The sequence below is a fragment of the Papaver somniferum genome, unplaced genomic scaffold (assembly GCF_003573695.1).
Source record: "Papaver somniferum cultivar HN1 unplaced genomic scaffold, ASM357369v1 unplaced-scaffold_125, whole genome shotgun sequence".
Classification (NCBI taxonomy): domain Eukaryota; kingdom Viridiplantae; phylum Streptophyta; class Magnoliopsida; order Ranunculales; family Papaveraceae; genus Papaver; species Papaver somniferum.
This window is the reverse complement of record NW_020621603.1, coordinates 4299922-4326302: the sequence shown is the minus strand read 5'-3', so window position 1 is coordinate 4326302 and position 26381 is coordinate 4299922. Positions and strand designations below refer to the sequence as shown.

Here is a 26381-nt window from a genome sequence, read left to right as displayed (position 1 = left end):
GTTAGCTGCATGCTGCTAATGTGAGAAAGACGTTTGATTTATTTATTTTTTCGATGGATGAGGGTGTCCACATTTTGGCACATATGTCCTGATTATTTTTCAGCATAGGAAGAGGCACCCAAAACTTGTTTGCTTACATTTCCATAATAAGATTTCTGACTCCCTTTGTCCAATAGCTACAAAATCCTATATGGTGGGTTTGGATGTAGGTTAAAAAATACGTGGTCGGCAGGATTCGAACCTGCGCGGGCAAAGCCCACATGATTTCTAGTCATGCCCGATAACCACTCCGGCACGACCACATTGTTGTACCCTTCAGACACGTCAATCATATAACAGGAAAACAGCTTAATTCAAAAGAGCCCTTGGATTAAAATTAATGACAAAAAAGACCTGCTTTCTACCCAAATCACACCCTTTTGGGGAACCAATTACAGAAAGATACAGATGAGAGTCAGCACATTCCTGCGATTCATAACATCAGACAATAAATAAATGGTCCAAAGTAATTTAAGCAGAAAATCTATTTTAGGTTTTAATTTTAAAAGCAGTGAAGGGCTCCACGAAGAATTGAATAGTGTCTTGCTAGTAAAATAACCAGGCAGTTTAGTCGCAAAATCATGTATTACATTGCAATTACACTATTCCAAAAAAGGATAAGTATAGCAGGCGCATGGATAATTTACCACCTGAAAGATCTTGCTTATACAACCTCTGAACATCTACTGGGATTTGACCAGTCTGTCGTCCCTTGCTTGAGGTAGTCTCATTCTCATATGCAAAATTCTATCTGCATCCTCTTGGCAGAAGATGTGCCGGATAAAAACATTTGGCACTAAAGAAAAAAAATTCAGAGAATTTTAGAGCATTTTAAGTTTTTCACATAAGTCCCAAATGCTCTACGGGATTGGCATCTTAGACAAGAAAAATGTGGAAAAATAAATAAATTTTTCTTTTAGGATTTTAAGCATCAGAAGAAGCATGATTTACAGAACACAAAGTGATTATGTTGCCTGCTTTCCCGTGAACAACATGGAAAGAGCAAAATGACTGTATCTTCTGCGGTAAATTCACAACTACCGACGTACTATCTCAAATTCCTTATCTATTTGGAATCCACCTTGATTTCTCTTGCTTTCAGGCTTTAGTTCGTAGAGCCAGTATCATGGTGCTCTACAAAGGTAACATAGTTCGCGAAGGCACCACCACCCAACAACCCTGGGTGCTTTTCCACTATATCTGACAGTCGCCAACATTCACATCCCTCGGGTGCCTACACGCCTACACGAAACAAAATAAGTACTGTAAGTATGATTTTTGCACTTATTCACAAAATTGACTAGTGAAGCAGGAAACACTGAAAGCATACTCTGGTAAACTGAAATGCTTGAAGAATAAAAAGGTCATAGACAAAATAATGTAATTTGTTGCAAAACGACATGAAGAATAAAGCATAAGCTGCACAATTGAGTTAGCAAGGTGTAAACATTTTGTTGCTGATTCTTTCTCCTTGATTTTCAAGCAAGAGGGAGAAACAACAGTTTTAGGAATAACATTTTGAAAAATCTCACAGAACGCATCAGCATTTACCTAGTCGATAAATCTCTGCGTATGAGCATCTTGATTGTGATCCGTATGTATATATAACTGAGAATTTTGAACCCAATTGCACTCATTTGAGCTTTATGCAAACTGGTCCAAATTCCTTTAAATCTTACCTACGACTTCAACAGGTTATCATCTTTTCTCGATGTTGAAGTTGGAAATGAAATGTTGGAGAAAATTAAACCCAACGGCTGACAACATATCGGTGTGCAGTTGGTTTAGTTTTCTTCAACTCTCATTTCCGGATTCAACATGCTCATATTTTTTCATTTACAAACTGGCATCATCTTCTCTTCGATGTGAAAGTTGGAAATCAGATGTTGGAGGAAATTGAACCCAACTGTAAGCATTATAGCATTGTGCAATTGATTCAACTTCCTTCGGCTCTCATTTACGACTTCCACATTATTTTCTTTTCGCTTTCACACTATTTGCATTTGTTGTTATAGTAAATGTTGGATGTGAGATATTGGAGAAAACTAAATTGAAATGCCAAATATTTATGAATTTAGTTTTCTCCAATTCTTACTTCAATCACTGACATGGATCCTTCTTTAGCTTCATACATGTAAATTGTAGATGAGATGTTGGAGGAAACTAAACCGGACCACGCACATTATAGCAATGTGCAACTGGTTTAGCTTACTTCAACTCTCACTTGCAAGTTCATGAGCACTCTCTTGTTTCGCTTACCAACATCAATGATATCCTTCTTGCTTCTTCTCATTAATGAAAGTTGGAGGTGAGATGTTGGAGAAACTGAACCACGTTTGAGTCGACTGCCCCTTAAAATTGGTTCAGTTCCCTACAACTGTCACTTACAACTTTGAAAGTACTTCTTTTTGTTCTATGCATTGAGTAAAACTCATAATGCAAACTATTTATAAGCCCTAAACTGAACAACATCACACATTTCAGATGGCAAAACTACATGTTTTTGGATAGAAGAGAATAGTAAAAGAAGACACAGGAAAAGCATGTGAGTATCTTCCCACTGGAAAACGCTCAAAAAGGACAGTTCCTGTTTTACTTTTGGGACATTTTGTTTGGAAAAGTAACTTTGAAGCCGTCATGTTCTTCAACATGGCAGCATTATTTTTTCAAGTCTGCTATATGGGTAGCTGAATGTTTCTTTGTGGAGGCATATGATTGCTGGGCCAGCTGAGGAAGTGTGCGTCTTTCTTTGTGGTAAGCAACTGATTTTGTATGAAAATGCCTGCCTTTGTTTGTCAAGTCTGCGCCCTCCTTCCCCTGGCCAAGTCTTTCATTTTTAGTGATTCATGGTTCCATAAACAAGCTTTGAACATTTCTACTAGTGACTACAACATTCATAGACTAATTGCAGAGAAAAATTATATTCGAACATTTTGAAGTCCAAACTATATTCTAAAAAGAAAAAAGATTTTGTCACTAGCAACTGAGAAAAAACAATCCTGAATTTGTCAATAGCAATTGCAGACCCCATGACAAGCACATAACACCAGCTTCACATTTGCATCCTTATTGTGTAGTTAAGTTCTTCAGCTGCAGAAGGAAGTACTTAGTCGTTGAAAGTTCTCTGCAGCTACATAATAACTAGTTCTTCGCAGCAGCATAATTACTTCGCCGCAGATGGCGCCAAATGCAAGAACAATGCATTGCCAAGGGCATAGTGTGTCGTATAAAACAATTGTATTCTAAATCACAGTTCAGAATTCAACACTATCAGATGTTTAGCCGTACACTAATATATCTGACGGGAATGGAAATGCATGGATTATCCTACTGTTATACCACATTCTAAAGCTTATAGTTGACATGTCAGTGTCTGAGATAATGTATACAAGTTATACTTTCTTTTTTTGTTGTTTTCATTGAACTGAAATAATCGACATGTCTCACAAATACGGATGCTGAAATCAATGGACACAATTAAAGAAACGACTAATGCAGTCAATAACTCATAACTGAATTAACACCTTCAATCAAAATAATTACACGAATTTAAGACAGACTGATTAAGTTTCTACTGCGTACTTTGTATTCCTCAGTCCTCACAATCTTATTGACAAAATAGTATTTACAAAGGTGGACATATAATCCCACCAAGTCTGATTTTCCAAAATTTCCTTATGATATGATAACTTCGAATTACTGCTGACAAAATAAAATGGTCCAAACTACGCACCCATTAATTGGCAATTAGCTATTACTAGCAAATTCAAACCTGAAAGTTTACCTACTTTTTTTTGACTGGCAATCGATTTTCATTTGAAACCAAATCAAGCTGTTTTGACGACATCTTCACGAAATATGCCAGCGCTTGATCAAACAATGGAGATCCTTGTTCAAGTTTGCAAATACTTTCAATTCCCATCTGTTGAGTACTTCTAGCCTTTGGACCTTCTGACCACCCAACTACAAATGCACAAGAACAAGTCTCTTCTCCTCCTTTACGTCTGTGACGCTTGCGGCTTATCTGCGGATAATACATGTAATATTGTATCAAATACCAGCATTCTACAAGATCAGGTACCATTTCCAAGGTATAATGTAGTAAATGTTTTCTATATCCTGACCACCACCGCCCAAAACAAACACATATTAAGATAAGATATCAAAGAAATTGCTGTGAACCTACACAAGAATCAAAACCCTAAAACCCTAAACGCATATTATAGAGTCAGATAGAAGAACATTCAACTAACCCCAAAAACCCTGAATCAAAAACATAGATTGTGAATCTAATGAATCAGTCATTAACTCGCTCACCGATTCAATAACACATAACGAAATCAAACCACAAACTCAACTCATGGACATTTTTTTTTTCTGAAGCAACTCATAGGCATACCACCTCCAGAACCTAAAAACTTAACTCAAAACACATGCACAAGAAACGGGAAAAAATAAACCAGTAACTGAGTCAACTCACCGACTCAATTTTTCCATCATAGAACTTTTTATCTTCTTCGCCTAGATCAAGCAATGCACAAACTTCAAAGCCACGACTCAAAGCAGCACAGTCTTTATCTTGCAGCTGAACACAAGCTGGTCGAAATCTGTTCAGAAAATCATCCAGTTCTTTCACTGTTTTAAAATCTTTGATACTGAATTTTTCATCATCTTCCTTATCAAACCCAGCGAATCTGACAGTGAGAATGTTCTTCGTCTTGCTGATGGACACCTTACCAACAGTGTACCAAGCCTCGTCTTTGGCGGAACGGAAATCTAGGTTTCGATTGGGTTTTTTGGGAAGACCCATTTTTTTTGCCCTAGAAATTTCTTCTTCAGAGAAAAAATATAAGAAAGGGAACAGTCAAAATATGAGATGGTGTCATGCTAAGTGGAGCAGAAAAAGATTCTGAAGCTTTTCACACTATAATCGTACGATACAAATGAGAAATGATGGACATGTGTCCAAAATCCTAACAGTAATCAGAATACTAACCACTTGACCTACACCACTACGGCTCCGGATCTCCTGTCCCTCTTTTCCCTGTCCTTTCATGTCCCACCAACGACAGCATGACATGTGTCAAGCATATAATAACGGGTTAACGCTGTTTACTACGGACGTTACCGGTAGTTATTTTTCTACCATCTTCTTCCCGATTTTTCGGGATTTTATACACATTCGTTCTATATTTCTGTCTCGCAGTGTTTGTATCTCACAGATCGTCTCCATTGAACTTTAAGAATTTAAGTATAACACCAAATTCCCTCATTCTCTGATTAAGCTTGTATAGTGTTGTACCAAGTGGTTTAATTTGTACAGAATTTGGGTCCGTATTCCAGGTTTCCAACTGGTGTGAGATATGTGTCAATCAAAGATTTCTTTAAGTCGAAAAAAAAAAAGAAATCTTTAAGTTAAAAATCTGACACAATGGGTATTTTGGCTGGTATTTATATTAGTATGTTAAGGAATAACTTTAAATTGATCTGATTTCGTTTATTCCAATTTTGTTTAGGCAAAAAAATCTGTTTGGCACAAAAAGGCGTTTGTGTATTAGTTGAATGGTGATTCGATCCAAAAAGGGAACTCTTTTCCAAATAACCTCTACCAAATTACCCAGTAAAAATAATCAATTGATGATAGATAGTTTTGAATCTTTGAAGCGCAGAACGAGGAATGGCATTTGGTCATGCATAGAAATAAATTTGTAGAATCAATTTTTTTAATTAGATTGGTAACGGGTGGATAACAAATAATTATAGAATTTTTCTTTTCTTCGATCATCAAAAAATGGTAGTGATTGCTTCGACATCGTTTCAGACATTTTTTTGTCTACTGTTTCCTAAAATTAAGATCAATAGAAAAAGATAGACCAGATTACCGCGTGCGGTGGGAGGCCGAGGACGGAAAAAAGACATGACAAGAGACCCACAAATAGTGAATTTACAAGTATATATTCTATTCTATCATTTAAGTCATGGATCACACAATTTCACATACTAACGTGCATTTTCCTCCACAGCATTTCGGAGTATGCTTGAATCACTAAGAAGTATGACAACACGGCCTATGAGTATACTAGAGATTCACGTACTTGGCATGTGACTCGGTAATGGGTTTGAAAGAATCGAAACTAGAAACTTATTTCAGGGTGTTAGTTTAGTTGTAAGTCTAAATCGGACACCACGTGTTGTCACACACTAAATGCAAGGTCAATACGTGTTCAAGATATTTCTAGCTGGAAGGGATATGTTGGTAACTAAGTTTATTTTTAATCAAAACAAACGAGATAAGTTTGTTCCTTCTTTCCACTCCCCTCTTCTACTAAACGGATTTCTTTAACTTCCGGTTCTTTCTCTTTAATTTTCTCTCAGAAGCTCCACCCAGTTGATGAGGGAGCCTTTTGCTTTGTTAAACGCCTAAACATTATTTTGAAAAAGAAATGCAACTTTTTGTTTTCTTTGGTATTTTTGGAGGCCTGAATTAAAATGATATGTTTAATTAGTTGTTATTAGCTCTAGTCATGGTGTTTATAAGTGTATTCTTGGATATTTCAAATTTGGCTAGTAAATTAATTCTTAGGTGATGGTGGGTTTATCAATTTGAGTGATTATGTATGTACGGTTGAGGATAAGAAATTAGATTTGATCCATTCAAAAATAAGTAGTAGACATTAGATTTCCGAACTTTCGGGTCGGGTCGTATATCAGTAACGCGTTAATAAAACCGGGCCAATTACCCGTCATCTTCTCCATGGAAATTCCTTCTGATCTCTGTTTTTTTTTTTACAGAAAATAAAGTTTTCTAAATCTCAAATTTGTTCGAATTTACTAAAATGAAAGGTGAAATCACGTAAATGGGTACTTCCATGCTCTATTTTCATTGAATTGAAGTAGAATATACTCTTTATTGGTCTTTCAAAATGGTGAAATAGTTTTTTTTTTGTTTTTTTTAATGAAACCGAAACTGAAATCGATCGATTCTGATCTATCTAATGGCTATTTTAATGATATTTGAACTATTAGTTTGATTCTATGATTAAATTTGACAGAAATTTGTCTTCAATTCGATTGATTACCTTATATTTAACCTGAATTTTGTGAAATTGAAAAATTTGAAGTTTCAATTCTAAAAGTTTGGGACATTTTTTGTGACTGACAAATTGCAGATTTCTCATCACACATAAGGCCTCCCTTAAGGTTGGCCAAAAAAAAAAACTCGGGATACTTTTCCTGATAACGTCTCCGTTCACTCAGATAACAGTCTAAATTTGGTGAGTAAGTTTAGGACAAATGTCATGCTGTGGTTGGTGGGACATGAAGGGATAGGGAAAAGATGGACAGGCGATCCGGAGCCCACTACTACTTGTTATCCTACACTGAATGCCACTACTTGTACGGTTCGTTACTTTGTATTCTCTTGTTTTGAGGGTCTTTAATTTTCAAAAAGAAACTCTACCAATGGATCATTCCTGCTATGCACCATCTATCCAGCTGGAGGGAAACTGCAGCCAAGTCATGAAAGTTCTTCAAGGGGGACTTAACTCCTGTAGGCTGGCAAGCCGGGGCCAAATTCAGGACTAGGTAATAACTGCTGCTGAAGGATAGACTGTAGATGGGATAGAGTGTAGTTTTTTTTTTCTTATATTACAAAATGTACAAATCAGACAGCAGCTGCATTGGCTTCAAACCCAGTGCACCTACAACCTGTCCTGTAGTGAGCCAAGCACCTTCTTTCTGTTTAACTACTTAACAGCAGATATGCCAGATTCCTCCGAGTGTGCATACAGAAGTAAGAAAGTATTGATGAACAGAATGTAACAAAATACTAAATAATACAGTATATTACTTCCTTCTGCCTTTCTTATGCTTAACCTTCTCCAATCTTGATTTTTCCTTCTTCTTGCTACTCTCAGATGAAACACTGGCCTGAGAAGATTCCATGACAGTAACTGGAAACCTAAGCGTTGAGGAAAATAAAGGATCCAACAGTTGTCTTAATTTTGTCTCCATGGCTACTGTCTGGTTCTGAAGTATGCCAAAACTTGACATGATGCGCTGCATTTCCTCCTCGCTGAGAAATAACACAACATGAGAAGGTTAGGCTGCTCAGTTGTGTACTGCAATCGAATAAGATTGAGTTTCCAGGGAAAAAAATTCATTTTAAAATCCCTAAAACACACTCAGCGTGCAACAAAACAGACCTGGCACAAGAAACCCATAAAGCAGTTGAGCGTTGCTTTAATTCACCAAGCATAAGTTCTGCTTGAGCGACGAACCTACTATCTTCACTGCTTAAAGATGCTTTCAGCTTCAATTTGGCAATTCCAGCACCAAGAACACGAATAAGTAACTCTATATTAGACTACACAGAAGAAAATACATCATCAAAGGCACTCTTTTGATAATGGAAATCAAAATAAATAAAAAAGAACAAATTGAACAATTAAAGAACCTTGAAAAATCGTCAACTCCATGCCAAACGGTCCTGCAACTCCCTTGCAAATCACTGACATGTTCATGCTCATTCTCCATGAACTGCTCATGTTCACTGAATGAACTGGGAGGTTGAGAACAGTGAACAATGCTTCCAATATTGCACGAAGGAACATTTTTGTCACTTATGCCTTCAGTCTCGATTCAATTACAGCACCTTGTTGTACACATTGCGTCTCTTGATGTTGAGTATATCCAATATATCTTCTCTACATAGAATCAACTTCATGTCTATGAATATGGCATCAGGACAGGAAAAGGTAGGACGATTTTTACCAAAATACAAAATCACCAGAGGATTCTTAATAATCTTAAGAACCTTTGCGAATACTTGAGATATTTTACCATAATCAACCTCCCTGGATATTTTCTCATACGGATCTTTCGAAGGCTTTGCAAAGTCAAGGATCTTACCAAATTCCAGTGGGAGCAAAGAAGATATGTTATCATCAATGAGTAGACCAACGAGTTCTCCAAAATGATCTCCAGCATTAATACAGACTAGACAAACAAGGATAAATAACCTTAAAACAAGAGAAGGATAGTCTTTCTTGGCTGCAGTATTAGTTTTCTCAACCCATTCCAGTGTGCCTTTCTTCTCCAAAAGTATACGTTGACACAAGGCCAGCACAGAACCTTCCAAAAGGTGCAGTTCTGCCTTTAAGCTGATTTCTGTATCCGACTCGGATATTTTCAGTTTCCAGTTTTCACATGTAAGTGTCTCCAGGAGAGCAGACTTTGTTGTGAAAAAGAAACGTTTCCAAGAACTTACCAAATAAAGTAAGCGTTCCAGAAGATACAAAAAATGGAATGGTGAAATGGAACTTGACATTTCGCTCCAATTGGTTATCCTCAAAGACCTTCTAATCTGCAAGAAAAATGGTAACCTCACAATCCCTGAATCAATGCAGTCTTTAAACTGCCTAAACAAGGATTTCCAATGTGTGTTCAGCTCAAAACTGTTTACAATCACCTGATACAGTTCAACAGGTAGACTCCCATAAACAAATATCAGCATCACCACTTTCCGAATTTGCCCAAGAGATAAATTTCTTTCCGATCTGACTATTTCCATAATTAGTTCTTCGGTAATTTCCCTACAAAGTTCTGTTTTTCTTGGCTTAATCATATCTTCTAAAAAAATCCTTTTGGAGTCCACGGGACATACAATTTCGAAAAACCGCTGTCTACAAGACGCCGAGTTCTCTAGTAGTGCCTTAGGAGCCTCCCAGTCCAATACCTTGGATCCCATGAGCCCTTTTGTGACTCCAAATATGTGAAGAGAAGTCACTCCCTGATTAAACAATGAGGGAGACTTTCCAACGTAAAACCGATAAAGGGTGTTGAGCTTCTCTAACACATTCATACCAAGACAGGTGACTTGAGAAACCCAGTAACTCTGAGCAGCAGATACAAACTGGTTAGCATCCATTGTAACCAATTCCCCATTTCGTACAACAGATGGAACTGCTATTTTGTACCGTTTTGCAGACCCCCAAGTAACTCAAACAAAACTCCTCACAGCCCTTGTAGTCTTTTTCTTGTATTGTTCCAATAGAACCAAGGTACGCCAATATGCTTAATATCTTCTCCCTCCATATATTCCAGAAGTACATTAAAGTCTGAGTTGAGACCCTCTTACGCGAAGTCATAAATGCTGCATGCTCCACAGAGTTCAACACAACCATTTCATCACGTTCGTAGTTAGCAAACCTTACCTTAAGATGGTAATCGAGAATCTTCCGAAGGTACATAATTTCTGCTCCAAATGACCGAGCCTCTGGGAAGTAGCCAAACAATCTCCCATCTCTGCTAAGCTGCTATCTTTCTCTGATAATGAGCTAGCCACCAAGCAGATTAACTCATAAAAGTTATCATTGCTAGTCTTTGCGATCGATTTTGATTTTGCCAAAAGTTCCTCTTTGTTTGAGAATTTCTTTAAGGGCCAACCTTTGCTTCCTGTTATCCAAAGAGAATTGACAAGAACATACAGAAGAATGATCCTCGATGCTTCTTCATAGCGCCCACCCTTTTCCAGTATTTCTGCCCCAAGAAGAAGATCTCCTCTCAGCTTGGCAGAATTGACATCCTCCATACAGTTTCCAAACTCGGTCTCTAAAACCCCGAGCTCATCGAGATAACTATGAGTTACCAAGAAAGTCCGCATCAAGTTCAATGAGTTGAAGGCCCGAACAAACTTCATCATACTATTTGTATCTTTCGCTTGATGATAGAGAAATGCACACTTTTCTAGAAACTCGTGTTTCAATTCTTTCAGCCCTTGACTTTTGGTTGCATCAGCATCAGAGATTCCATCTGCTTTCCATTTCTCTATGAACAGAAGCCCCGGTTCCAAAAGATTTCCCTTGGTGCAAACAGTCAGGCATTTCAACAAGCAATTAGCCCTACAATACACTTCGGCCGCAATAGACCAGCATCCAGCAAGAGAAAAACAATCAGCTGCATCCTCTAGCCTTGGTTCCTCCAAATTCTTCAGATAAAGCAAACCTAAAAAGATAAAAACATTACAAGCTAAAATCATTTAATCATTCCTAATGAATATTTCATGCCTAATTTGAATTTATAACTTCAACTGGAGTTTATGTCTAACAAGGCTCTGCACGAGTTTTTTCTAATCCTTCATTAGCATATTCTTTTCATTAGTGTCTAAGTATTACATAGAATTTGGTTAATATCTATCAAAACTTGGCTTCTGAGTGTACTTCATTTGCGAGAATGTGCTCAGTTACTTCCGGAATTCGTATCAATTAAAGAAAATGGCTTTTTCCAACCCAGAAACTTCCGTGGGTTAACAGAAAGCAAACTTGGTATTTTAGGAATTGATTTTGGGTTAACAGAAAGCACACTTCATTTCCTCTCTTTATACTTTTATTTATGTAATTTTTTATAAGACTTTATTTCAGTGGGACATTTCCTCAAAAAATAATATAGATAGTCCAAACCTGCCCTTTTGAAGTCCTTCAACTGAATAAAGCATTTTGCAGCAATCTCGAATTTTCCAATTGTTTCAAAGATCTCAGCAGCCTCTGTCAGAGGAACGCGAGCCAGTTCAGAACTTGAATCACCCATTCGGTTAGCAGCAGCTCTAAGTCCAGCAGCTTTTGCCCACTTCTCTTTGTATGGATCTCCAGCTCTTTCGAAACACATCGTCGCCATCTCAAAATTACCCTCATTAAATAGCTGCACAGTTATGAAAGAGCAAAACATATGACCGTAAAATTCATAAGGGAATAATGCTAGGAATATGAAATTTGGGAAATAGAACTAAGAGGTACATGAATGTATGTATGCAACAAATTGCAAGGGTTCCAGTTTAGACCTTGATACCGCGAGAACACCACTCTTCCTTGCTGCTTCCAACTCGCATTGTCTGTGCAAGAGATTCATCCAGATGTTGAACCTGTACGACTCCCAACTTCTTCCAGTAATCAAATATAGGCATCGAGAATTTGTCTGCATTCTCATAGATCCACAGTCTCTGCCTAGCACGAGTAAGAGCCACATATAGTTGCTTCAATTCAGAGCAAAGAATTTTGTGCTTGGCCGAGCAGAAACTTGGAAATGATTTTTGTTCGGTGCAGTGAAGCACACCTAGTTCCTCCATGTGTCCGTAAATAACTCGCCACTGATTCTTTAAAGGAGATGTTCCAAAAAAGTTGTACAACAGAACATCCTACATATATGACAGAATATAAAAACACATACCTTCTAAGAGGATAAACAGTAAGAAACACATGCCTTGATTAATATGCAGAGTTCAAACTGAATGCACTTAAGGGCTGCAGCTCCGTAGGTGCAATCGTGAAAACTACTTTGCAAAACGCCCCTCTATGAATTTGAAGACAGGAAATATTTGCAGCGAATATTAACTATGTATATTAGTCGGGCCTACTATTGCTCTTTCACGATCACACAAAGCAACTTAACTTTTGGTCATGTATATTTGGCATTTGCAAATTTAATGGTAAAACTTGAGAATTCAACATGTAGCCAGGGATACTGCAAAGGGTTCATTTAAATCACCATTCAAAATGAAACCAGAAATCCTGCACAGTTTTCTTAAACATAATCGGACTGCACTTCTGATTTATGCCACATGGGATAGACTTGGAAAACGGGTTATTTACTGGTTAAGTGCTTAGCTGGCTCAAAAGACTACATTCACTTCCTAATAAAAGAACATGAAAAATTGCGCAGTTTACAGTTTCAAAATCTGACAAATAAAACTAACTTATGAAAGAAATTATATATTCAAACATATCTTCATTTCAAAGAGGAAAAAAAATAGACAATCACTGACCTGAAACTCGAGGCCTTTGCACTCGACTAATGTCAACACAAGGGCTTGATTTCCAATTTGGTCGGAGACTTCTTTTTTCACAGAATCATTGCGTACTAAAATAACCTGCTCTGCTCCAAACCCAATGAAACTACTACCAGTACTCCCACTATTTCCAAAAATAGTTACAATTGCATTTTCATCATTTACAGATTCAAGTATAACCGGTGCTTCACCATAGATATGGCTATTCTCGGGCCTTAAAGAGTCAATAGAGAGGGGAAAGAAGTGGTAAAGAAGCTCAATTATGCTCTGAGACAGCTTGAGAATACCTGCGTGTGTACGGAAATTCTGACTCAATTGAAAATAATCAGAAACTGAATAATGCACCTTTTCCTGTGCTTTCCCTTTGAAATCACTTCTTGGTTCTGAGATGAATTCATTATAAAACAAAGATCTTATGTCTTGGAACCGGAAATCAATACCCCTTGCAATAGTTTGAGCTGTATCACCCGAGAAAGCAAATCCTGCCTCAAAATTTTGGCACATATACTTGAAAAGAGCAGCCTGTCTCATGGTTAGATCTTGGACCTCATCAACATATACGAAATCCATTTGATCACCCCGATAGATCCCTTTTCGCAGTCGTTGATGAAGGTCCGTGACTAAATCAGCAAAATCAAACTCACCATTCAGCAGCTTCTTCTTCTCATAATCAAGAAAAATATCATAAATCAGCTCTCTTAAATCCTTGCTTAAAGTGGAAACCCGTCCCTCAGATAGCAACAAATAATTCCCCCGGCTGAGTTTGCCATTAGGAACTCTACCAGCAATCAGCCCACCTTTTATGTGAGACATTATCTCAACAAAAACAGTTGAAGAGTCAAGTTTTCTGGTCAAGTGACAGTTGAAATGCGGCCAGTAAAATGAATTAAACCGGTCGTAATTAACCTCCTTTGATCTAATAAAAGCATTTAAGGCAAAAGTCCTACTTGTTCCAGTATTTCCCGCACAAAACTCCCTTACATCATTGAATCTGTCAAAATATGAATCCTCCATACTTCCGTCAAGCATCAGTAAGAACTTCTGAAACGTTATGACAAGTGGGTAGCAATCAAGTGGTAGGTCAATGAAAGAATCGGGGATGCTACTGAACGCAATGGTATCATCAATGTCATGCATATCAGTAAACTTATTTTCTGCTGACAATTTCCCGCCGCTGATAAAACTGTGAAAAACAAATGATGCAAGAAAATAAGCATACATAGATTGGTCTATATGTTGATATTGTATTAAGTTAACTTGGTATCCTCATCATTACCAAAAAGACCAATCTTAGACAATATGCAGATAACAACATAAAAGTTATTCTAAGACCAATAAATTATTTGATTCGCATCATCAAAGCATACTATGCAGATACAACAAGAGTAAACTACATAGAAAATGCAGTTTTACAAGAGCAAAAATGGTCTAGCCATAAGAAGTTGGAAATGATGGCACAAGTAGGCAGAATATGAATATTATCTTACTGGGCTATGACCTATGAGTCTTATGACACACCACGCGTCGAGTGATTTAGTACAAGTTTACTTTCTAGTTTACACCAATTTAGATCCCATATCTATTGAGAAGGTCCGCAGACCATTAATCACATTGAAGGCAACATGACAAGGCAATCCGGATTTTCAACAATAATTTACAAACAGCTTTCAGTAAGGTTTTAGAAGCACGTGTTCTTCAAGAAATACAATTGGAATGTGATCCCCACACCCATGTGTAGCTTCAGATATCACATGAAATAACTTGTATTAATATCTCTAAACAATTTAAAGGAAAATTTAAGGACGGTATAGAGTTGGAATAAATGGCTCATCAATAAGACAACACCAGGGAATAAATTTACCTTTTCAAATTTGAAATTTGATTCTTGATAGCAGAACATAGTTGAGGGCTGACAGTTACAAACATTTGTCGTAGGTTGGTTCCGTTTGTCGCTCCAAGACCCTCTCTCATCCAATTCTTTGGGGAAGCAGACGTAGAACATGTACCCTCAGACAACCCTTCCAAAGAGAAATAGTGTTGCTGCTCCTTCTGAAACAATTTCATGGTTAAGATAGTTGTTTTCCCAGTTCTAGATCTTCCAAGAATAAAACTACTTCTTGGAAAAAGAGTTATTTCCAATTCTTGATCAGTCATTTCAAAAGGAAGATCAAGTTCTCTGCCATCACTTCCAGATAACAAATGGCTCACGACACCAGATGATAAAGAGTAGAATTTCATCAATAGTAGGCTCTCGTTCACTTTTGAGTTTTCAAGATAGCTTCTTCCATCAAATTCTGCAACACTCAACCCACTAGACGACTCAGTTCTTGTATTATATCGAACAACTTCATTACATGGTTCCCAGATCACTGGCACGTCCATATCCCTATAAAGAAAGAAAGAAAATTAACACAGCAATTTATCATCCAAACTGATAGGTGAACAGAAAGAGTCATCAATTGACTATCACCAGACTTGTAATACACAGAGTAGTGGTACCAAACATACCCATCAGCCTTTTTTTCTTTACAGCGGTTGATGAAATTGTCTGTGTACATACTAAAGATGCTATCAAGACGCTTAACAAGTTTTGGCATCTCCTCCAGAGGTAAGATATCCCATATCTTCAATACTTGGACATAGCTTGAATACTTCGCAATATTGACAGCAGAAATAACATAAAGTCGTCCAACCTTGAACTGTTTCACGAGCTGCAAGGAGTTTCCACAAACAGAGTCCACTTTCTTCGGGCTCCAGCCATTGGAAAGTTTAAGCAACAAATTGATAACCGACTTTTGGGTCTGAAACGATTTCAATCTCATAAATGACTTTCTAAAGTTATCACTAAACAAAACCTGCAGAAATCAAGACAACGAAAAAAAACCAAATCCGATTGAGTTCAGCATTCCAAAAAAAAAAATGGAGTGCAAACGAAGCGAAGATTTTTACTCTTTGGACAAAGAATAACATAACATTTTCCCTGACCATTCAGGATACCTTCCACTTTGCAGTTTTGAAGAGTATGCTATCTCCTTTCAATAAGTCATCCAGTTGATCAAGTTCTTTCTTGGCTTTCAATGCTGCATTAGCTAGATCTTTATCTTCACCAGCATCAAATAAACAATGCCGATTTTTAGCATCAGAAACTAATGCCCTCCAGCAAGATCCACTTCTAAGCAGAGTTTTTCCATCACCCAAAATCCAAAGACAGCGCCTGCAGTGATAAAATACAGCAAGTGAACTTCACATATCCTTGCAATTTCTAGTTACTTTGGTTCGAAGTATATTGTTGAGTGAAGCACACTAGTTTACCGTGCCCTAGTCAAAGCAACATTAGTTCGTTGAAGATTAGATAGGAATCCAATAGATCCTTCACTGTTAGATCTGACAGTAGAGATTATTATGATATCCTCTTCACCGCCCTGGAAGCCATCAATAGACTTCACCCTCACAGCGAAATATTCGAACTTCTCATATTTGTGTCCAAGTTTCTCTTGAATTGCAGCTACTTGAGCAGCATATGGGGATATTATTCCAATTGTTAGCTTCTCTCTTGCGCCATCCCATGCTGTAAAAGTAAAAGTGTAAAACCCTCATTATGATTTCTTGAAGGAAAAGCAAGCATGGAGACAGATATTCAGGCAGGACAAAAAAATGAATAAAATTGACATCTCATGCTGCCATATGTAAATTACATGGAAATGTAATGCAACTATAAACTCACACGACAATACCTCTAAAAAGCTTCCGTACAATCTTCAGAGTAATTGCTACTTCCACCATATTTTTCCTGCTATGTGCAACATTATCTTGTTCATCTCTTCCATCAGAAGTGCTTATAAATGAGTATGGACCAAACATAGGTCCTTGAAGATAGGATCTTTCATAACTTTTACAGAGAACATTGGGAGCATTTAAAATCTGGTTTCTATAAAAGTTGCCATTTGGAAAAGCACTTATTTTAGGATGCATTCTGTACTGAATGTTGAGAAGGCGCTTTGAATGTCCCAACGAACTCAACCTTTCAAATAGACTTCTTCCAAATCCAGCGTCATCAGAAACCTAAACAAGAAAGCTTGTAAAGATTAATAAATTATATATAAGCAATTCCTGTAAGGAGCAATATCTGCGGTAAATTTTACAAAGATTGATGTAGATTACGTTTCTTCAAATAATAACTGAAGCCAAGCAGTGTTCAAATATTTACCTTGCTAGTAACCATTGCTGGTAGCTGACACTCATCACCAATTAGAATACCATGCTGTATGCCTTTAAGTTGCATGGGTATTGCTGATTCACACTCTCTTAACTGAGCAGCTTCATCAATAACCAACAAGTTCAGCGGATCCATTTCTACTCTATGCAAAGTATACGAGCTAGACGATGTGCAGAAGATGAGTGAGGCAGATTGAAAGCAAAACTGCCATACCATACTTCTGTCCATACTCTCTGGAAGGACATGAGCAAGGGACTGACAAAGAGATCTTAGAGCATCAATGCACTCATTCCTCATCTTTGTACAGCTGAACAGAAGTACAAGACATATATGCTTCTTTCTCATGCTTAAGGTAAAAATCAACAACTTCCCCCTGTGCAAAGAGCGTCTCTATTTCTTTGTCATTAGCATTATCTTGAGACAGAAGAACTCCAAAAGAATCAAGCAAATTAAGAAGACATACCATGCTTTCAAAATTATGCTGCAATAGAAGTCTTTTTGGAAGATGGGTGCATAAATCACTTACACATCTTTTCAAAGGAGAAACCACGGCTGTGTATCCATCTTTAATGAACCCAAGAAATGAACTTGGAATCACAGGGGCGGAATCATTGTTGACACCAGTTTTGTCCTCGCCAACTGATCCATTCTCCAACAAACGATATTCAGCAACACAGTCTTCAAGAAATTTTATCATGGATGTAAAGCATATCTTCCAACTGTTGGGTGGCGCAAAACATTCCACAAGCCTGTCCACATGATAATCTAAAAAAATCTCCTCAAGATCATCAAAAATTTCCAAGCGATTCCTACTCCCAAATAAGAGCGAATCTCCCAGTGAGCATAACAACCCATCCTGTCCTGGATCCATGTGGGGAGGATTTTCAACAAGCTTTAGGACGCGCAATGCCACTTCCTTAACTGCAACATTTGTTGGAGCTCATGCAAGTGTTCTACAGCTCTTACTTAAGAGGGTGTACAACAAGATACTCAGAGTTTTAGTTTTACCAGTCCCGGGTGGACCCCAAATAAGTTTAATAGAAGACTTGTGATTGCACTGTGCTGCCGATACAGAACTACGCACTGCAATTGCTTGGGACTCATCAAGGACTAATGATAATCTGCGGCCAAGTTGTTCATCCCAAGTGCTATCATCTTGTGAAGAACAAATATTACAGATTTCTTCGACCTGCAATGCATTAACAAAAGCTATAATTACGTTCTGCACTAAGTTGTCACAAACATCGCACTCGTCCAAACTACATTCTCTTTCTTTCAGTGCAGCAGAAGTTATAACCGTAAAATAGGCATAGGAAATGGAAGCTTTAAGCAAGAAACAACACAAACCCTAATACCCATCAATTTAACAGTTCTGACTCTGCACGGTATACAGTTCTTACAAGATTTTGTTCAAGGCATTGTTCAGAAACGAGCGATATTTAATAAGATATTCACATTTCTTACCATGGAATTGGGGCACAAAATTTCCTTAATGATCTGTAAGTTCCCAGACATGTGTAGCGCTTTCCAAATTCTAATTTTTGTAGTCATATTAACCAGAAACACAGCAAAAAAACAGAGTTCCGCATACCATCTTTAGCCTCAACCAACTTTGAAGTCCGGAACTTTACATAACTTGATAATTTATCATCTTCTGTAGCATTGGACTCCTTCGCATCTTTCATGGCCAAAGCAAAAGTACATGTCCGTACACACTGTTCCAAATCCGAGGAAATTTCAGGTATCACATCAGACAAAACAAAAAGGTCACCGCATTTGGGAGAGTATGCCTCTTTGCCACTATCACTATTTATGTTCCTCCAAGAATCAAATTTAAGCTCATACAGAACTGAACCATGTGACCCAGATTCCTTTACTGAGATTACTTCAGCGAATGGTGCATCATGTAACACCTCCATACTGGAAAACAACTCAGAACGAGTTTCCTCAATTAATGGTAAAGTGCAAGAACCAAGGTAATCCTCCGCTGACTGGAAACATTCAGGGATCTTTTCCACCTAAACAATGTAAGAAGTAGCTTATGTCAGATTTCAGAACGTAGAGATCGAAAAAGTTCAGTTCAGCAGTAAAGGATTTATTGTTTTAATTAACAAATCCTTCAACCGGGCAATAATTGGATCACATAAACCATGGTTAGTCACTAGTCCAGAACCATAGTAACTGGCTTTAACTGCTGCAAGTTGATCAATGGTACTTGTCGAGGAAATGAAACTTAGACATCCACAACTAGGAAAGTTACAAAAGAATACAATAACTAAATTTATTATTTATGTAATCTGAACTTCTTTAAATTATTTTTGGAAAGGGATCATTGTACTAAAGATTGACATTCTAATACCATGTACCCGCTTGGAGATGACTAGAGGGATAGCCTCCTTAAGATGAGCCTGATCTACATATCATGAGATTAGTACGCCCTAATACTTCAAAGTTCTATTACACTCAAAGTCTCAAATCAGGCGTAAGTCTCCAAAATCAGGATGTCTTAGGTGTCTTTTTCAACAGTTGATCCAAGATAGATTTATGATGGATCAAGAAATCAAATATGGGCATAATGAGCTGCGTGCTAGTCCCCACATCTGCCAATTAGCCACTTGATGCTCTATATGTTGGCCCATGAGATGCATTTACCATAGGATCATAGCGTGGCCACGTGCAATAGGATTAGGATTCAAAGCCATAATATACACATGGTGCATGACTGATCGACCTTCATACAAATATAATGTTCTAAAACTTAAAACTCCAGCAAACGCTGGTTTATGATTAACAGTAAAACTGATGTCCCATAAATCACATACCTCTAGTGGAATTGTATATATTACAGTATAGCTACACGGTGGGCAACATTTCTAACTGATATCAACCCTGTAAGGCGGTATGCCCCACATGAACTATGTAAACATGATGGTTTAGTAAGACAGAGACAAAGACAGGGGCAAACCTGCTGTTTATATAACTCTTCATTGGATATATCCTCGAGAGTCCAAGAGAACACCAAATCAATCAAATCTTTCTCGGGATGTTTATATCTGTAACAGCCAGAATGAGCCATTTGAACCACTTCCCTGCCACCTTCTACTATTTCAACCACTTCACCGCCACATTCTACCATTTCAACCACTTCACTGCCACATTCTAATTCATCTCCAATCTCATCTCTGCATCAACATTTCAAAACAAAATAACACTGAAATAAAAATAACATATATATATACCATAAAACGTAAAAACAAATGCATACAGTAAATGCTAAAAACCCTGAGTTCTCAGTTACTGTTGGTCATACATATGTGAAGCATGCCACTAGAGGATACATTTCAGACCTCGAGGAGCATGGTTTGGCCACATGCAAGTCTCTTGAAGCTTTCACACCCACATGCTGGATTATGTATGAAGTATGAACAAACAATTCATGGCCATAACTTAGTTACATTTTGAGTTCATACGGTTTTTGTACAACTTATCATACAGCTGATAAGCTCACTCAAACAAGCAAATCAAACTGTCGTGCATCTACATTTCATGTATTGCAAGCCGTACTTATAATATGCCTTAACTTCTTTCCAAAACACACTAATTCCTTAAAAACAAATATCCAAGCAAATCCCTCTAGAAGTTAAAATTGACTGTTCCAAACACAAATTCAAGAATAAACAAGTTTAGGTGTTGAGGTTTATCAAAAACCTTTCAAAACATAAATAAATTATCTATCCCCACTAAATAATTCCAATAAATACTACAAATATCCATTAAAAAAATCAAACAATTGAAATTTCTAGGGTTTAATTAGTACAGTTGCTTAAAAATAAAATTATAGTACCGCTTTTGAAATCATTTTTTATTTAATAAAAACAAGCAAATTTAGCTTTCCAAATCTTTGTCTAGTTGATTTTTTAGCCCTAATTTAAACTTCTACCAGTCTGATAATCAGACATTTTTTTTACTGATAATGGTAAATAAATAAATAAAAATCTTAAATAAATTGAAAAGTAAAAAAGAGTAACTACAAAAAAGGGGGGATTATACTATCTACACAGCAATTAAATCAATCTCATTTACAAAACCTATAAGAGAAGAAGAAGAAGAAAAAGATCAGAGAGAGACCTGCCAATGTTCACCACGATTCTTATTTTCTCTGGTTTTTACAGTAAGGCTTGGATTTTGTTAAGTTTTGATTTTTGTGTGAAAAATGTAATCTATGGGCTATGGAAGTTTTACAGTAGACTGTAGAGTTTGAGAATAGCAGCGGGAAATTATTAATTAAAATATTAACTTTGGATTGGGGTGAAAAACCGAACGAAAGGAGGGACGCGTCTTTGAGACAGGATGGAGATGGTGGAGGAGTGGGATTTTTTTTTTTTTTTTTTTTGAATCAAAATGAGCTATTACATGAGGGCAAATGATATCGGACGATTCAATTGGAATTTTATGTTGGAATTGGTGTGGTGGATGGTTGTCGATAGTCTGAAGCTGTACTTTTGTTGAACACGGTTGTGCCCAAAGAAATCTGAATGCTGGTGGGGTTCGATGTAATTGATTCGAGATGGTATTCTTGCCTTTATATCTTGATGATGTGGTGTACTGCCTGAGCGGTATCTGTATACCCTCATGTTTTTCGACTTGGTCCATATTTTAGATTGGATTTTTAACTTTGCACGTGTCTTGAAGTAGAGTCCAATTTATTCCCTTGAAAGAGAAGTGCCAAGTGCTAATAGTACTAATAAAGCTATTACAAAGATATCAAATCTGACATAAGATGAATTACGGACTCGGGACTCCCCTAGATTAGCCTGGCGTTTTTAGTGGCCATCCCAAAGGATTTAGGGGCCATCAATTTATACCCAGCCAAAGACTCTAGTTAAGGGGTATCCTATATGATATTGAAGTTACATAAATGCCCTTATGGTAAAACCGTATAAAAACCAAATCAAAAACAATTCTACTCATTTCAACTCTTCTTCTTCCAGTTTCATATTATCTTCCGATTGTGGAAGAAAAAAAAAATTTCCTCGTTCAACCGAAACATCGCCGCGAATCGTAAAATCAAAACATCGTCGATTCGATTATAAAACAATGGATAAGAGAAATGAAACCCACAGACCTAGAACCAAAAATGTTGCTCGGGGTATCGATCCAAACATTGGAATTTTAGCAAGAAATAAAGAAATTCTTGCTGCAAATGAAGAAGAACGCGAAGAACAAGTACTCGGCAATGTAGTCGGTGGTGGCGATTCCGAGACTCAAACACTTCGTCAACTTCAAATGGCCCCAATTAGGTAAGAATCTATCATTTTTGGGGTTTATTTCGCTTTAATTCGTCGAATCGAGAAAGAAAATTTCTAGGGTTTTCGGTTATTTATCCAGATTCGGACGATATGCATGCTCATTTACTTCCGAATGTAGTCGTGTTCTTCATTTTTCAAGAACATCGACAGTATTCGGGAGAAAGATTTGATGATTATCTGCCGAATATTGGTGGCCATATCTTCCTGGATACAAACTGCTAATAATCGGTAGTTTAATGAATTTTTTGGCTACCGAATATATTTAAGTAGACACAAAGTATTCGGAAGAACACTCACTACCGAATGTATATATTGAAAAAATCTCAAAATTTATGATATAGGAAAAATCCCATTTTGGGGCCAGTATTTATTCGGAAGACAATATAATGTTTTATACCTCCGATTGTGTAGGATAAAATTTTAGAGTTTCTGAACTCCAGTTGATGAATATTCGGTTGTAAACGTGTTTAGTTATATTCCGATTGTTTTTCATTCGGAAAAAATATGTGTCTTCTTACTTCCGAATTTGTACATTCGGGTTATAGAGGTGCACTTTTTCTTCCGATTGTGTAGGATGAAAAATTTACAGCTTCTGAACTCCAATTGATGTATATTCGGTTGCAAATATGTTTAGTTAGCTTCCGATTTTTTTGTATTCGGGAACAATATGTGTCTTCTTACGTCCGAATGTGTACATTCAGGTTATATTTCCATACTTTGTCTTCCGATTGTATAGTTTGTAAATATTGTTCCTTTCTTTGTTGTTTAGACAAAGTCGAGAAGGGAGGAAGAAAGTGACAGCTAGTGCTAGGAGGCAAAGGAGTGCCAAAGATAATTCAGGTTCTCAACAAAGCGAACAAGAACAAAGCAGTCAACAAGGAGTGCAACCAACTGTTGAACAACAAGGCAGTGAACAAGGGGTGCGACCAAGTGTTGAACAAGCCGCTCAACAAAGTGCAGGATCAAGTGTTGAACCAGTTGATCCAGTGGCAAGAGTAGAAGAAGAAGGACAACCAAGTGGTACCCAAAAAGCCAAAAAAGGAAAAGATGTTGTAAGGAAGGATATTGCTAAGAAAGCATCACATCTTGTCCCTCAGCACTTGAAGAAGAAGGGTATTCCAGCAGGCACAATCCTTGGACTACCAGCGGATGGAGGAAAATTGCTATTTGGATACAAAGACTCATGGGCCAGAGAAATATATGAAATCGAGGTAATAAAACTACTATTTTTTATTAATGTATTGTCTATGTGTTATATCTTAATACTTGTATTAAGTATTTTTTTATGTACTTTAATAGGATCATCAAGATGCGATCCGTCTACTCAAACCTACCGCCGCACCAACAAAAATGCTTGCGTGGCCTTTATCCGGTGAATGTGAAAGGTTCAAGACAATTGTTGCCAACTCGGGGTTAGCTAATGCCGCCGAGAATTCATTGTTGGAACATGATCGTGTGGCCATATCGGCGTTCGTGGAGAGAATGTATCCTGAGACCGATACTTTCCATATGCCGTTTGGGGAGATGACGATCACCCCGGATGATGTTGTGCAGATTCTTAACCTTCCCGACCAAGGCACAGCTGTGAAGTTTAACTACACAAAGCAGTTAAGTTGGGCACAACTTTATTCTCTAACTAACAAGTGCTTAGGTTGGGATGAAGAGACAACAACAACAGAGTTTAGGAGGCATGCCAGTTATAGAACAAGACAGATCAACATTACAGCTTTGATGAATATGTTCCGAGGCACCTTGGAGAAGGAAAAGAATGGAACGTTAACTGATGAGCAAGTGAACCACGCTGCCACTGCATATCTCCTATGTGTATTGGGATGTGTCATATTCCCCAATACTTCTGGCAACCGGATCGACGCCAACCTTATACAACTTTTGGATCCTCTCCATGAAGTCGGTGACTATTCTTGGGGCACGGCATGCCTAGCATTCTTGATGGAAGAGTTGAGAAAGGCGTCGAGGCTAGGAACCTGCCAAGTTTCCGGGAACGTGGCTCTATTGCAGGTTTTTTCTTTAACTCTATAACTCACTCTATAGTTATTCGGTAGACAATACATATGACGCATATTCATAACTCCAAAGGACGCATATTCGGTAGGAATTGATCCATCTTATTTTCCGAATGTTTGTTATTCGGTGGCTAGGTACTTAGTTTTATTTACGATTATATATAATCGGAAATATGTTTTTGATATTACCACCGAATATACAGGCCAGAAAAACTAGAGGTTACTGAACTCCAAAGGACGAATATTCGGTAGGAATTGATCCATCTTATTTTCCGAATGTTTGTTATTCGGTGGCTAGGTACTTAGTTTTATTTCCGATTATATATAATCGGAAATATTTTTTTGATATTACTACTGAATATACAGGCCAGAAAAACCATAGGTTACTGAACTCCAAATGACGCATATTCGGTAGGAAATGATCCATATTTATTTCCGAATGTTGGGTATTCGGTAGATAGGTACTCAGTTTTGTTTCCGATTATATATAATCGGAAATTATGTTTGGAAATTACTACCGAATATACACAATCTATTTATTAAAACTTGATTTCTTATGTATATAGGCATGGATCTATGACCACTTCCCTATCCTGAAGTTGGCCGGAGAGAACCCGGGGTGGTGCAAAGGTACTCCTAGAGGAACAAAGTATATATTTGAAGACAACCGTTCTAGGACAAAAGAGCAGCAGTTGATTCGCATGAGGGAGATTTTGGACCAATTGAAGGCCTCGGACGTATGCTTTGATCCATACAAGGAAGATCGAGCCAGTGGGCATATAAATTTTCGGTCGGACTTGTCCATTTATTTTGGACCATTGTGGCACCCCACAGGATATGTGATGTATAACCCCTCTAGGGTGATGCGACAACATGGGTATATACAACAACAACCTCTGGAGAAAATGGGGGATTACTACAAATTGGAGTTGGAGTTGTGCTCTTCTAGTGGTGATAATCTTACAATTGTTCACACAGGCCCACCTACTGTTCTTGATAACTGGGATAAGAGGAATGACTTCATTATCGACACTGGTAGACGAACCAACCGAGGTGATGAAATTTCTCCAGACTATATGAGTTGGTATAACAAGGTATCACATCCTTTGGTTATCCGTGAAATCAAATCCAACACTACTGCGGCGGGTTCAAGTTATAATTGTATCATCAAAGACAAACCAGCTGGTTATGATAGACTGGTGCGTGTTCTTATATTTTTGTTCATTTTATATTATTCCTATAAATCTTAGGTAATTACCGTTTGATGTTATGTCATTACGTATAAAAAACAGGTGAATAGGTTCAAGCGTGTTTCCAAAATGTTAACTGCATGCTTGAAGAGCGGAGATCCCATGCGAGCTGAAAAGATCAAAGAGGCTAGAGATCTAGTTGATAATATGGATAACGAAGATTATGCTGCCCAGTTTGGGGAGAAAGTCACGAAGAGGCATCAGCCCAAGGTGGCAGTATCAAAGACGGGTAAAAGAACTCGAGCTTCATCGAGCGCTGAAGATGCTCCAACTGAAGATGCTCCAACTGAAGGTGCTCAAACCCGTGGTCGTGCAGGACTGGGAGGTAGTCACGGTCGTAAAGTAAAGAAGAGCAGATAAATGACAATGATTTTTGTTGTACATTCGGAAATTTGTTTGGGTAACTAAGTTAGACAAGTTCAAATGACAATTATTTGTGTGGTATATTCGGAAGTTTTGGTAACTAATTTAACGTCCGATTATTTCAAAGACAAAATTTGAAAAGTATAAGTTTTTCCAAATTCTGATTTTTGGGCCATCGTAACAAACCACGCCATGGCTCCAGGTGGTTCCAAGGGCCCATATTGAAGGTTAGACATCCCATATTCGGAAGTTTGGGTAACTAATTTAACGTCCGATTATTTCAAAGACAAAATTTGAAAAGTATAAGTTTTTCCAAATTCTGATTTTTGGGCCATCGTA

The 26381-nt window shown here is 37.6% G+C and overlaps 2 protein-coding genes and 1 non-coding gene across 7 annotated transcripts; all 3 read right to left on the bottom strand.

The window, feature by feature from the left end:
- Window positions 1–220: 220 nt before the first annotated feature.
- Window positions 221–302, bottom strand: TRNAS-AGA. Its single transcript has one exon. It is a non-coding gene; the product is annotated as a tRNA-Ser (tRNA).
- Window positions 303–2447: 2145 nt separating this feature from the next.
- On the bottom strand, window positions 2448–4938 carry LOC113331180. Of its 2 annotated transcripts, none has more exons than XM_026577925.1 (3): window positions 4520–4936; window positions 3828–4063; window positions 2448–2856 (listed from the first exon to the last, which is right to left on the bottom strand). In XM_026577925.1, exons 1-3 carry the CDS (start codon window positions 4847–4849, stop codon window positions 2835–2837), a joined length of 588 nt encoding a protein of 195 aa, XP_026433710.1. In that variant the 5' UTR covers window positions 4850–4936; the 3' UTR covers window positions 2448–2834. The 2 variants fall into 2 exon arrangements, with proteins under 2 accessions (XP_026433710.1, XP_026433709.1); XM_026577924.1 differs by lacking the exon at window positions 2448–2856 and adding an exon at window positions 2945–3281 and having other exon boundaries at window positions 4520–4938.
- Window positions 4939–7655: 2717 nt separating this feature from the next.
- LOC113331459 lies at window positions 7656–21595 on the bottom strand. 4 transcript variants are annotated; one of them, XM_026578172.1, is made up of 16 exons: window positions 21225–21595; window positions 20062–20278; window positions 18561–19114; window positions 17088–18285; window positions 16615–16942; window positions 16193–16448; window positions 15878–16094; window positions 15389–15735; window positions 14742–15266; window positions 12857–14063; window positions 11876–12229; window positions 11499–11736; window positions 9509–11043; window positions 8495–9403; window positions 8244–8404; window positions 7656–8113 (listed from the first exon to the last, which is right to left on the bottom strand). In XM_026578172.1, the coding sequence occupies exons 4-13, from the start codon at window positions 17439–17441 to the stop codon at window positions 10250–10252; spliced, it is 4620 nt and encodes a 1539-aa protein (XP_026433957.1). In that variant the 5' UTR covers window positions 17442–18285; window positions 18561–19114; window positions 20062–20278; window positions 21225–21595; the 3' UTR covers window positions 7656–8113; window positions 8244–8404; window positions 8495–9403; window positions 9509–10249. The 4 variants fall into 4 exon arrangements, with proteins under 4 accessions (XP_026433957.1, XP_026433956.1, XP_026433958.1 ...); XM_026578171.1 differs by having other exon boundaries at window positions 8495–11043; XM_026578173.1 differs by having other exon boundaries at window positions 8244–8394; window positions 8495–11043.
- Between the last annotated feature and the right edge of the window lie 4786 nt (window positions 21596–26381).

Excerpts from the sequence above, each read along its gene's own strand:
- LOC113331180 (XM_026577924.1), bottom strand. The coding sequence starts at position 4,849 with ATGGGTCTTCCCAAAAAACCCAATCGAAACCTAGATTTCCGTTCCGCC. Across the intron at positions 4,064-4,519 it reads ATGATGGAAAAATTGAGTCG|ATAAGCCGCAAGCGTCACAG; the intron begins GTGAGTTGACTC and ends TATTATCCGCAG. Across the intron at positions 3,282-3,827 it reads CGATTGCCAGTCAAAAAAAA|AATACAATTGTTTTATACGA; the intron begins GTAGGTAAACTT and ends ACTGTGATTTAG.
- LOC113331459 (XM_026578171.1), bottom strand. The coding sequence starts at position 17,441 with ATGAGAAAGAAGCATATATGTCTTGTACTTCTGTTCAGCTGTACAAAG. Across the intron at positions 16,449-16,614 it reads TGTACGGAAGCTTTTTAGAG|CATGGGATGGCGCAAGAGAG; the intron begins GTATTGTCGTGT and ends TTACTTTTACAG. Across the intron at positions 11,737-11,875 it reads GGTGTTCTCGCGGTATCAAG|CTATTTAATGAGGGTAATTT; the intron begins GTCTAAACTGGA and ends ATAACTGTGCAG.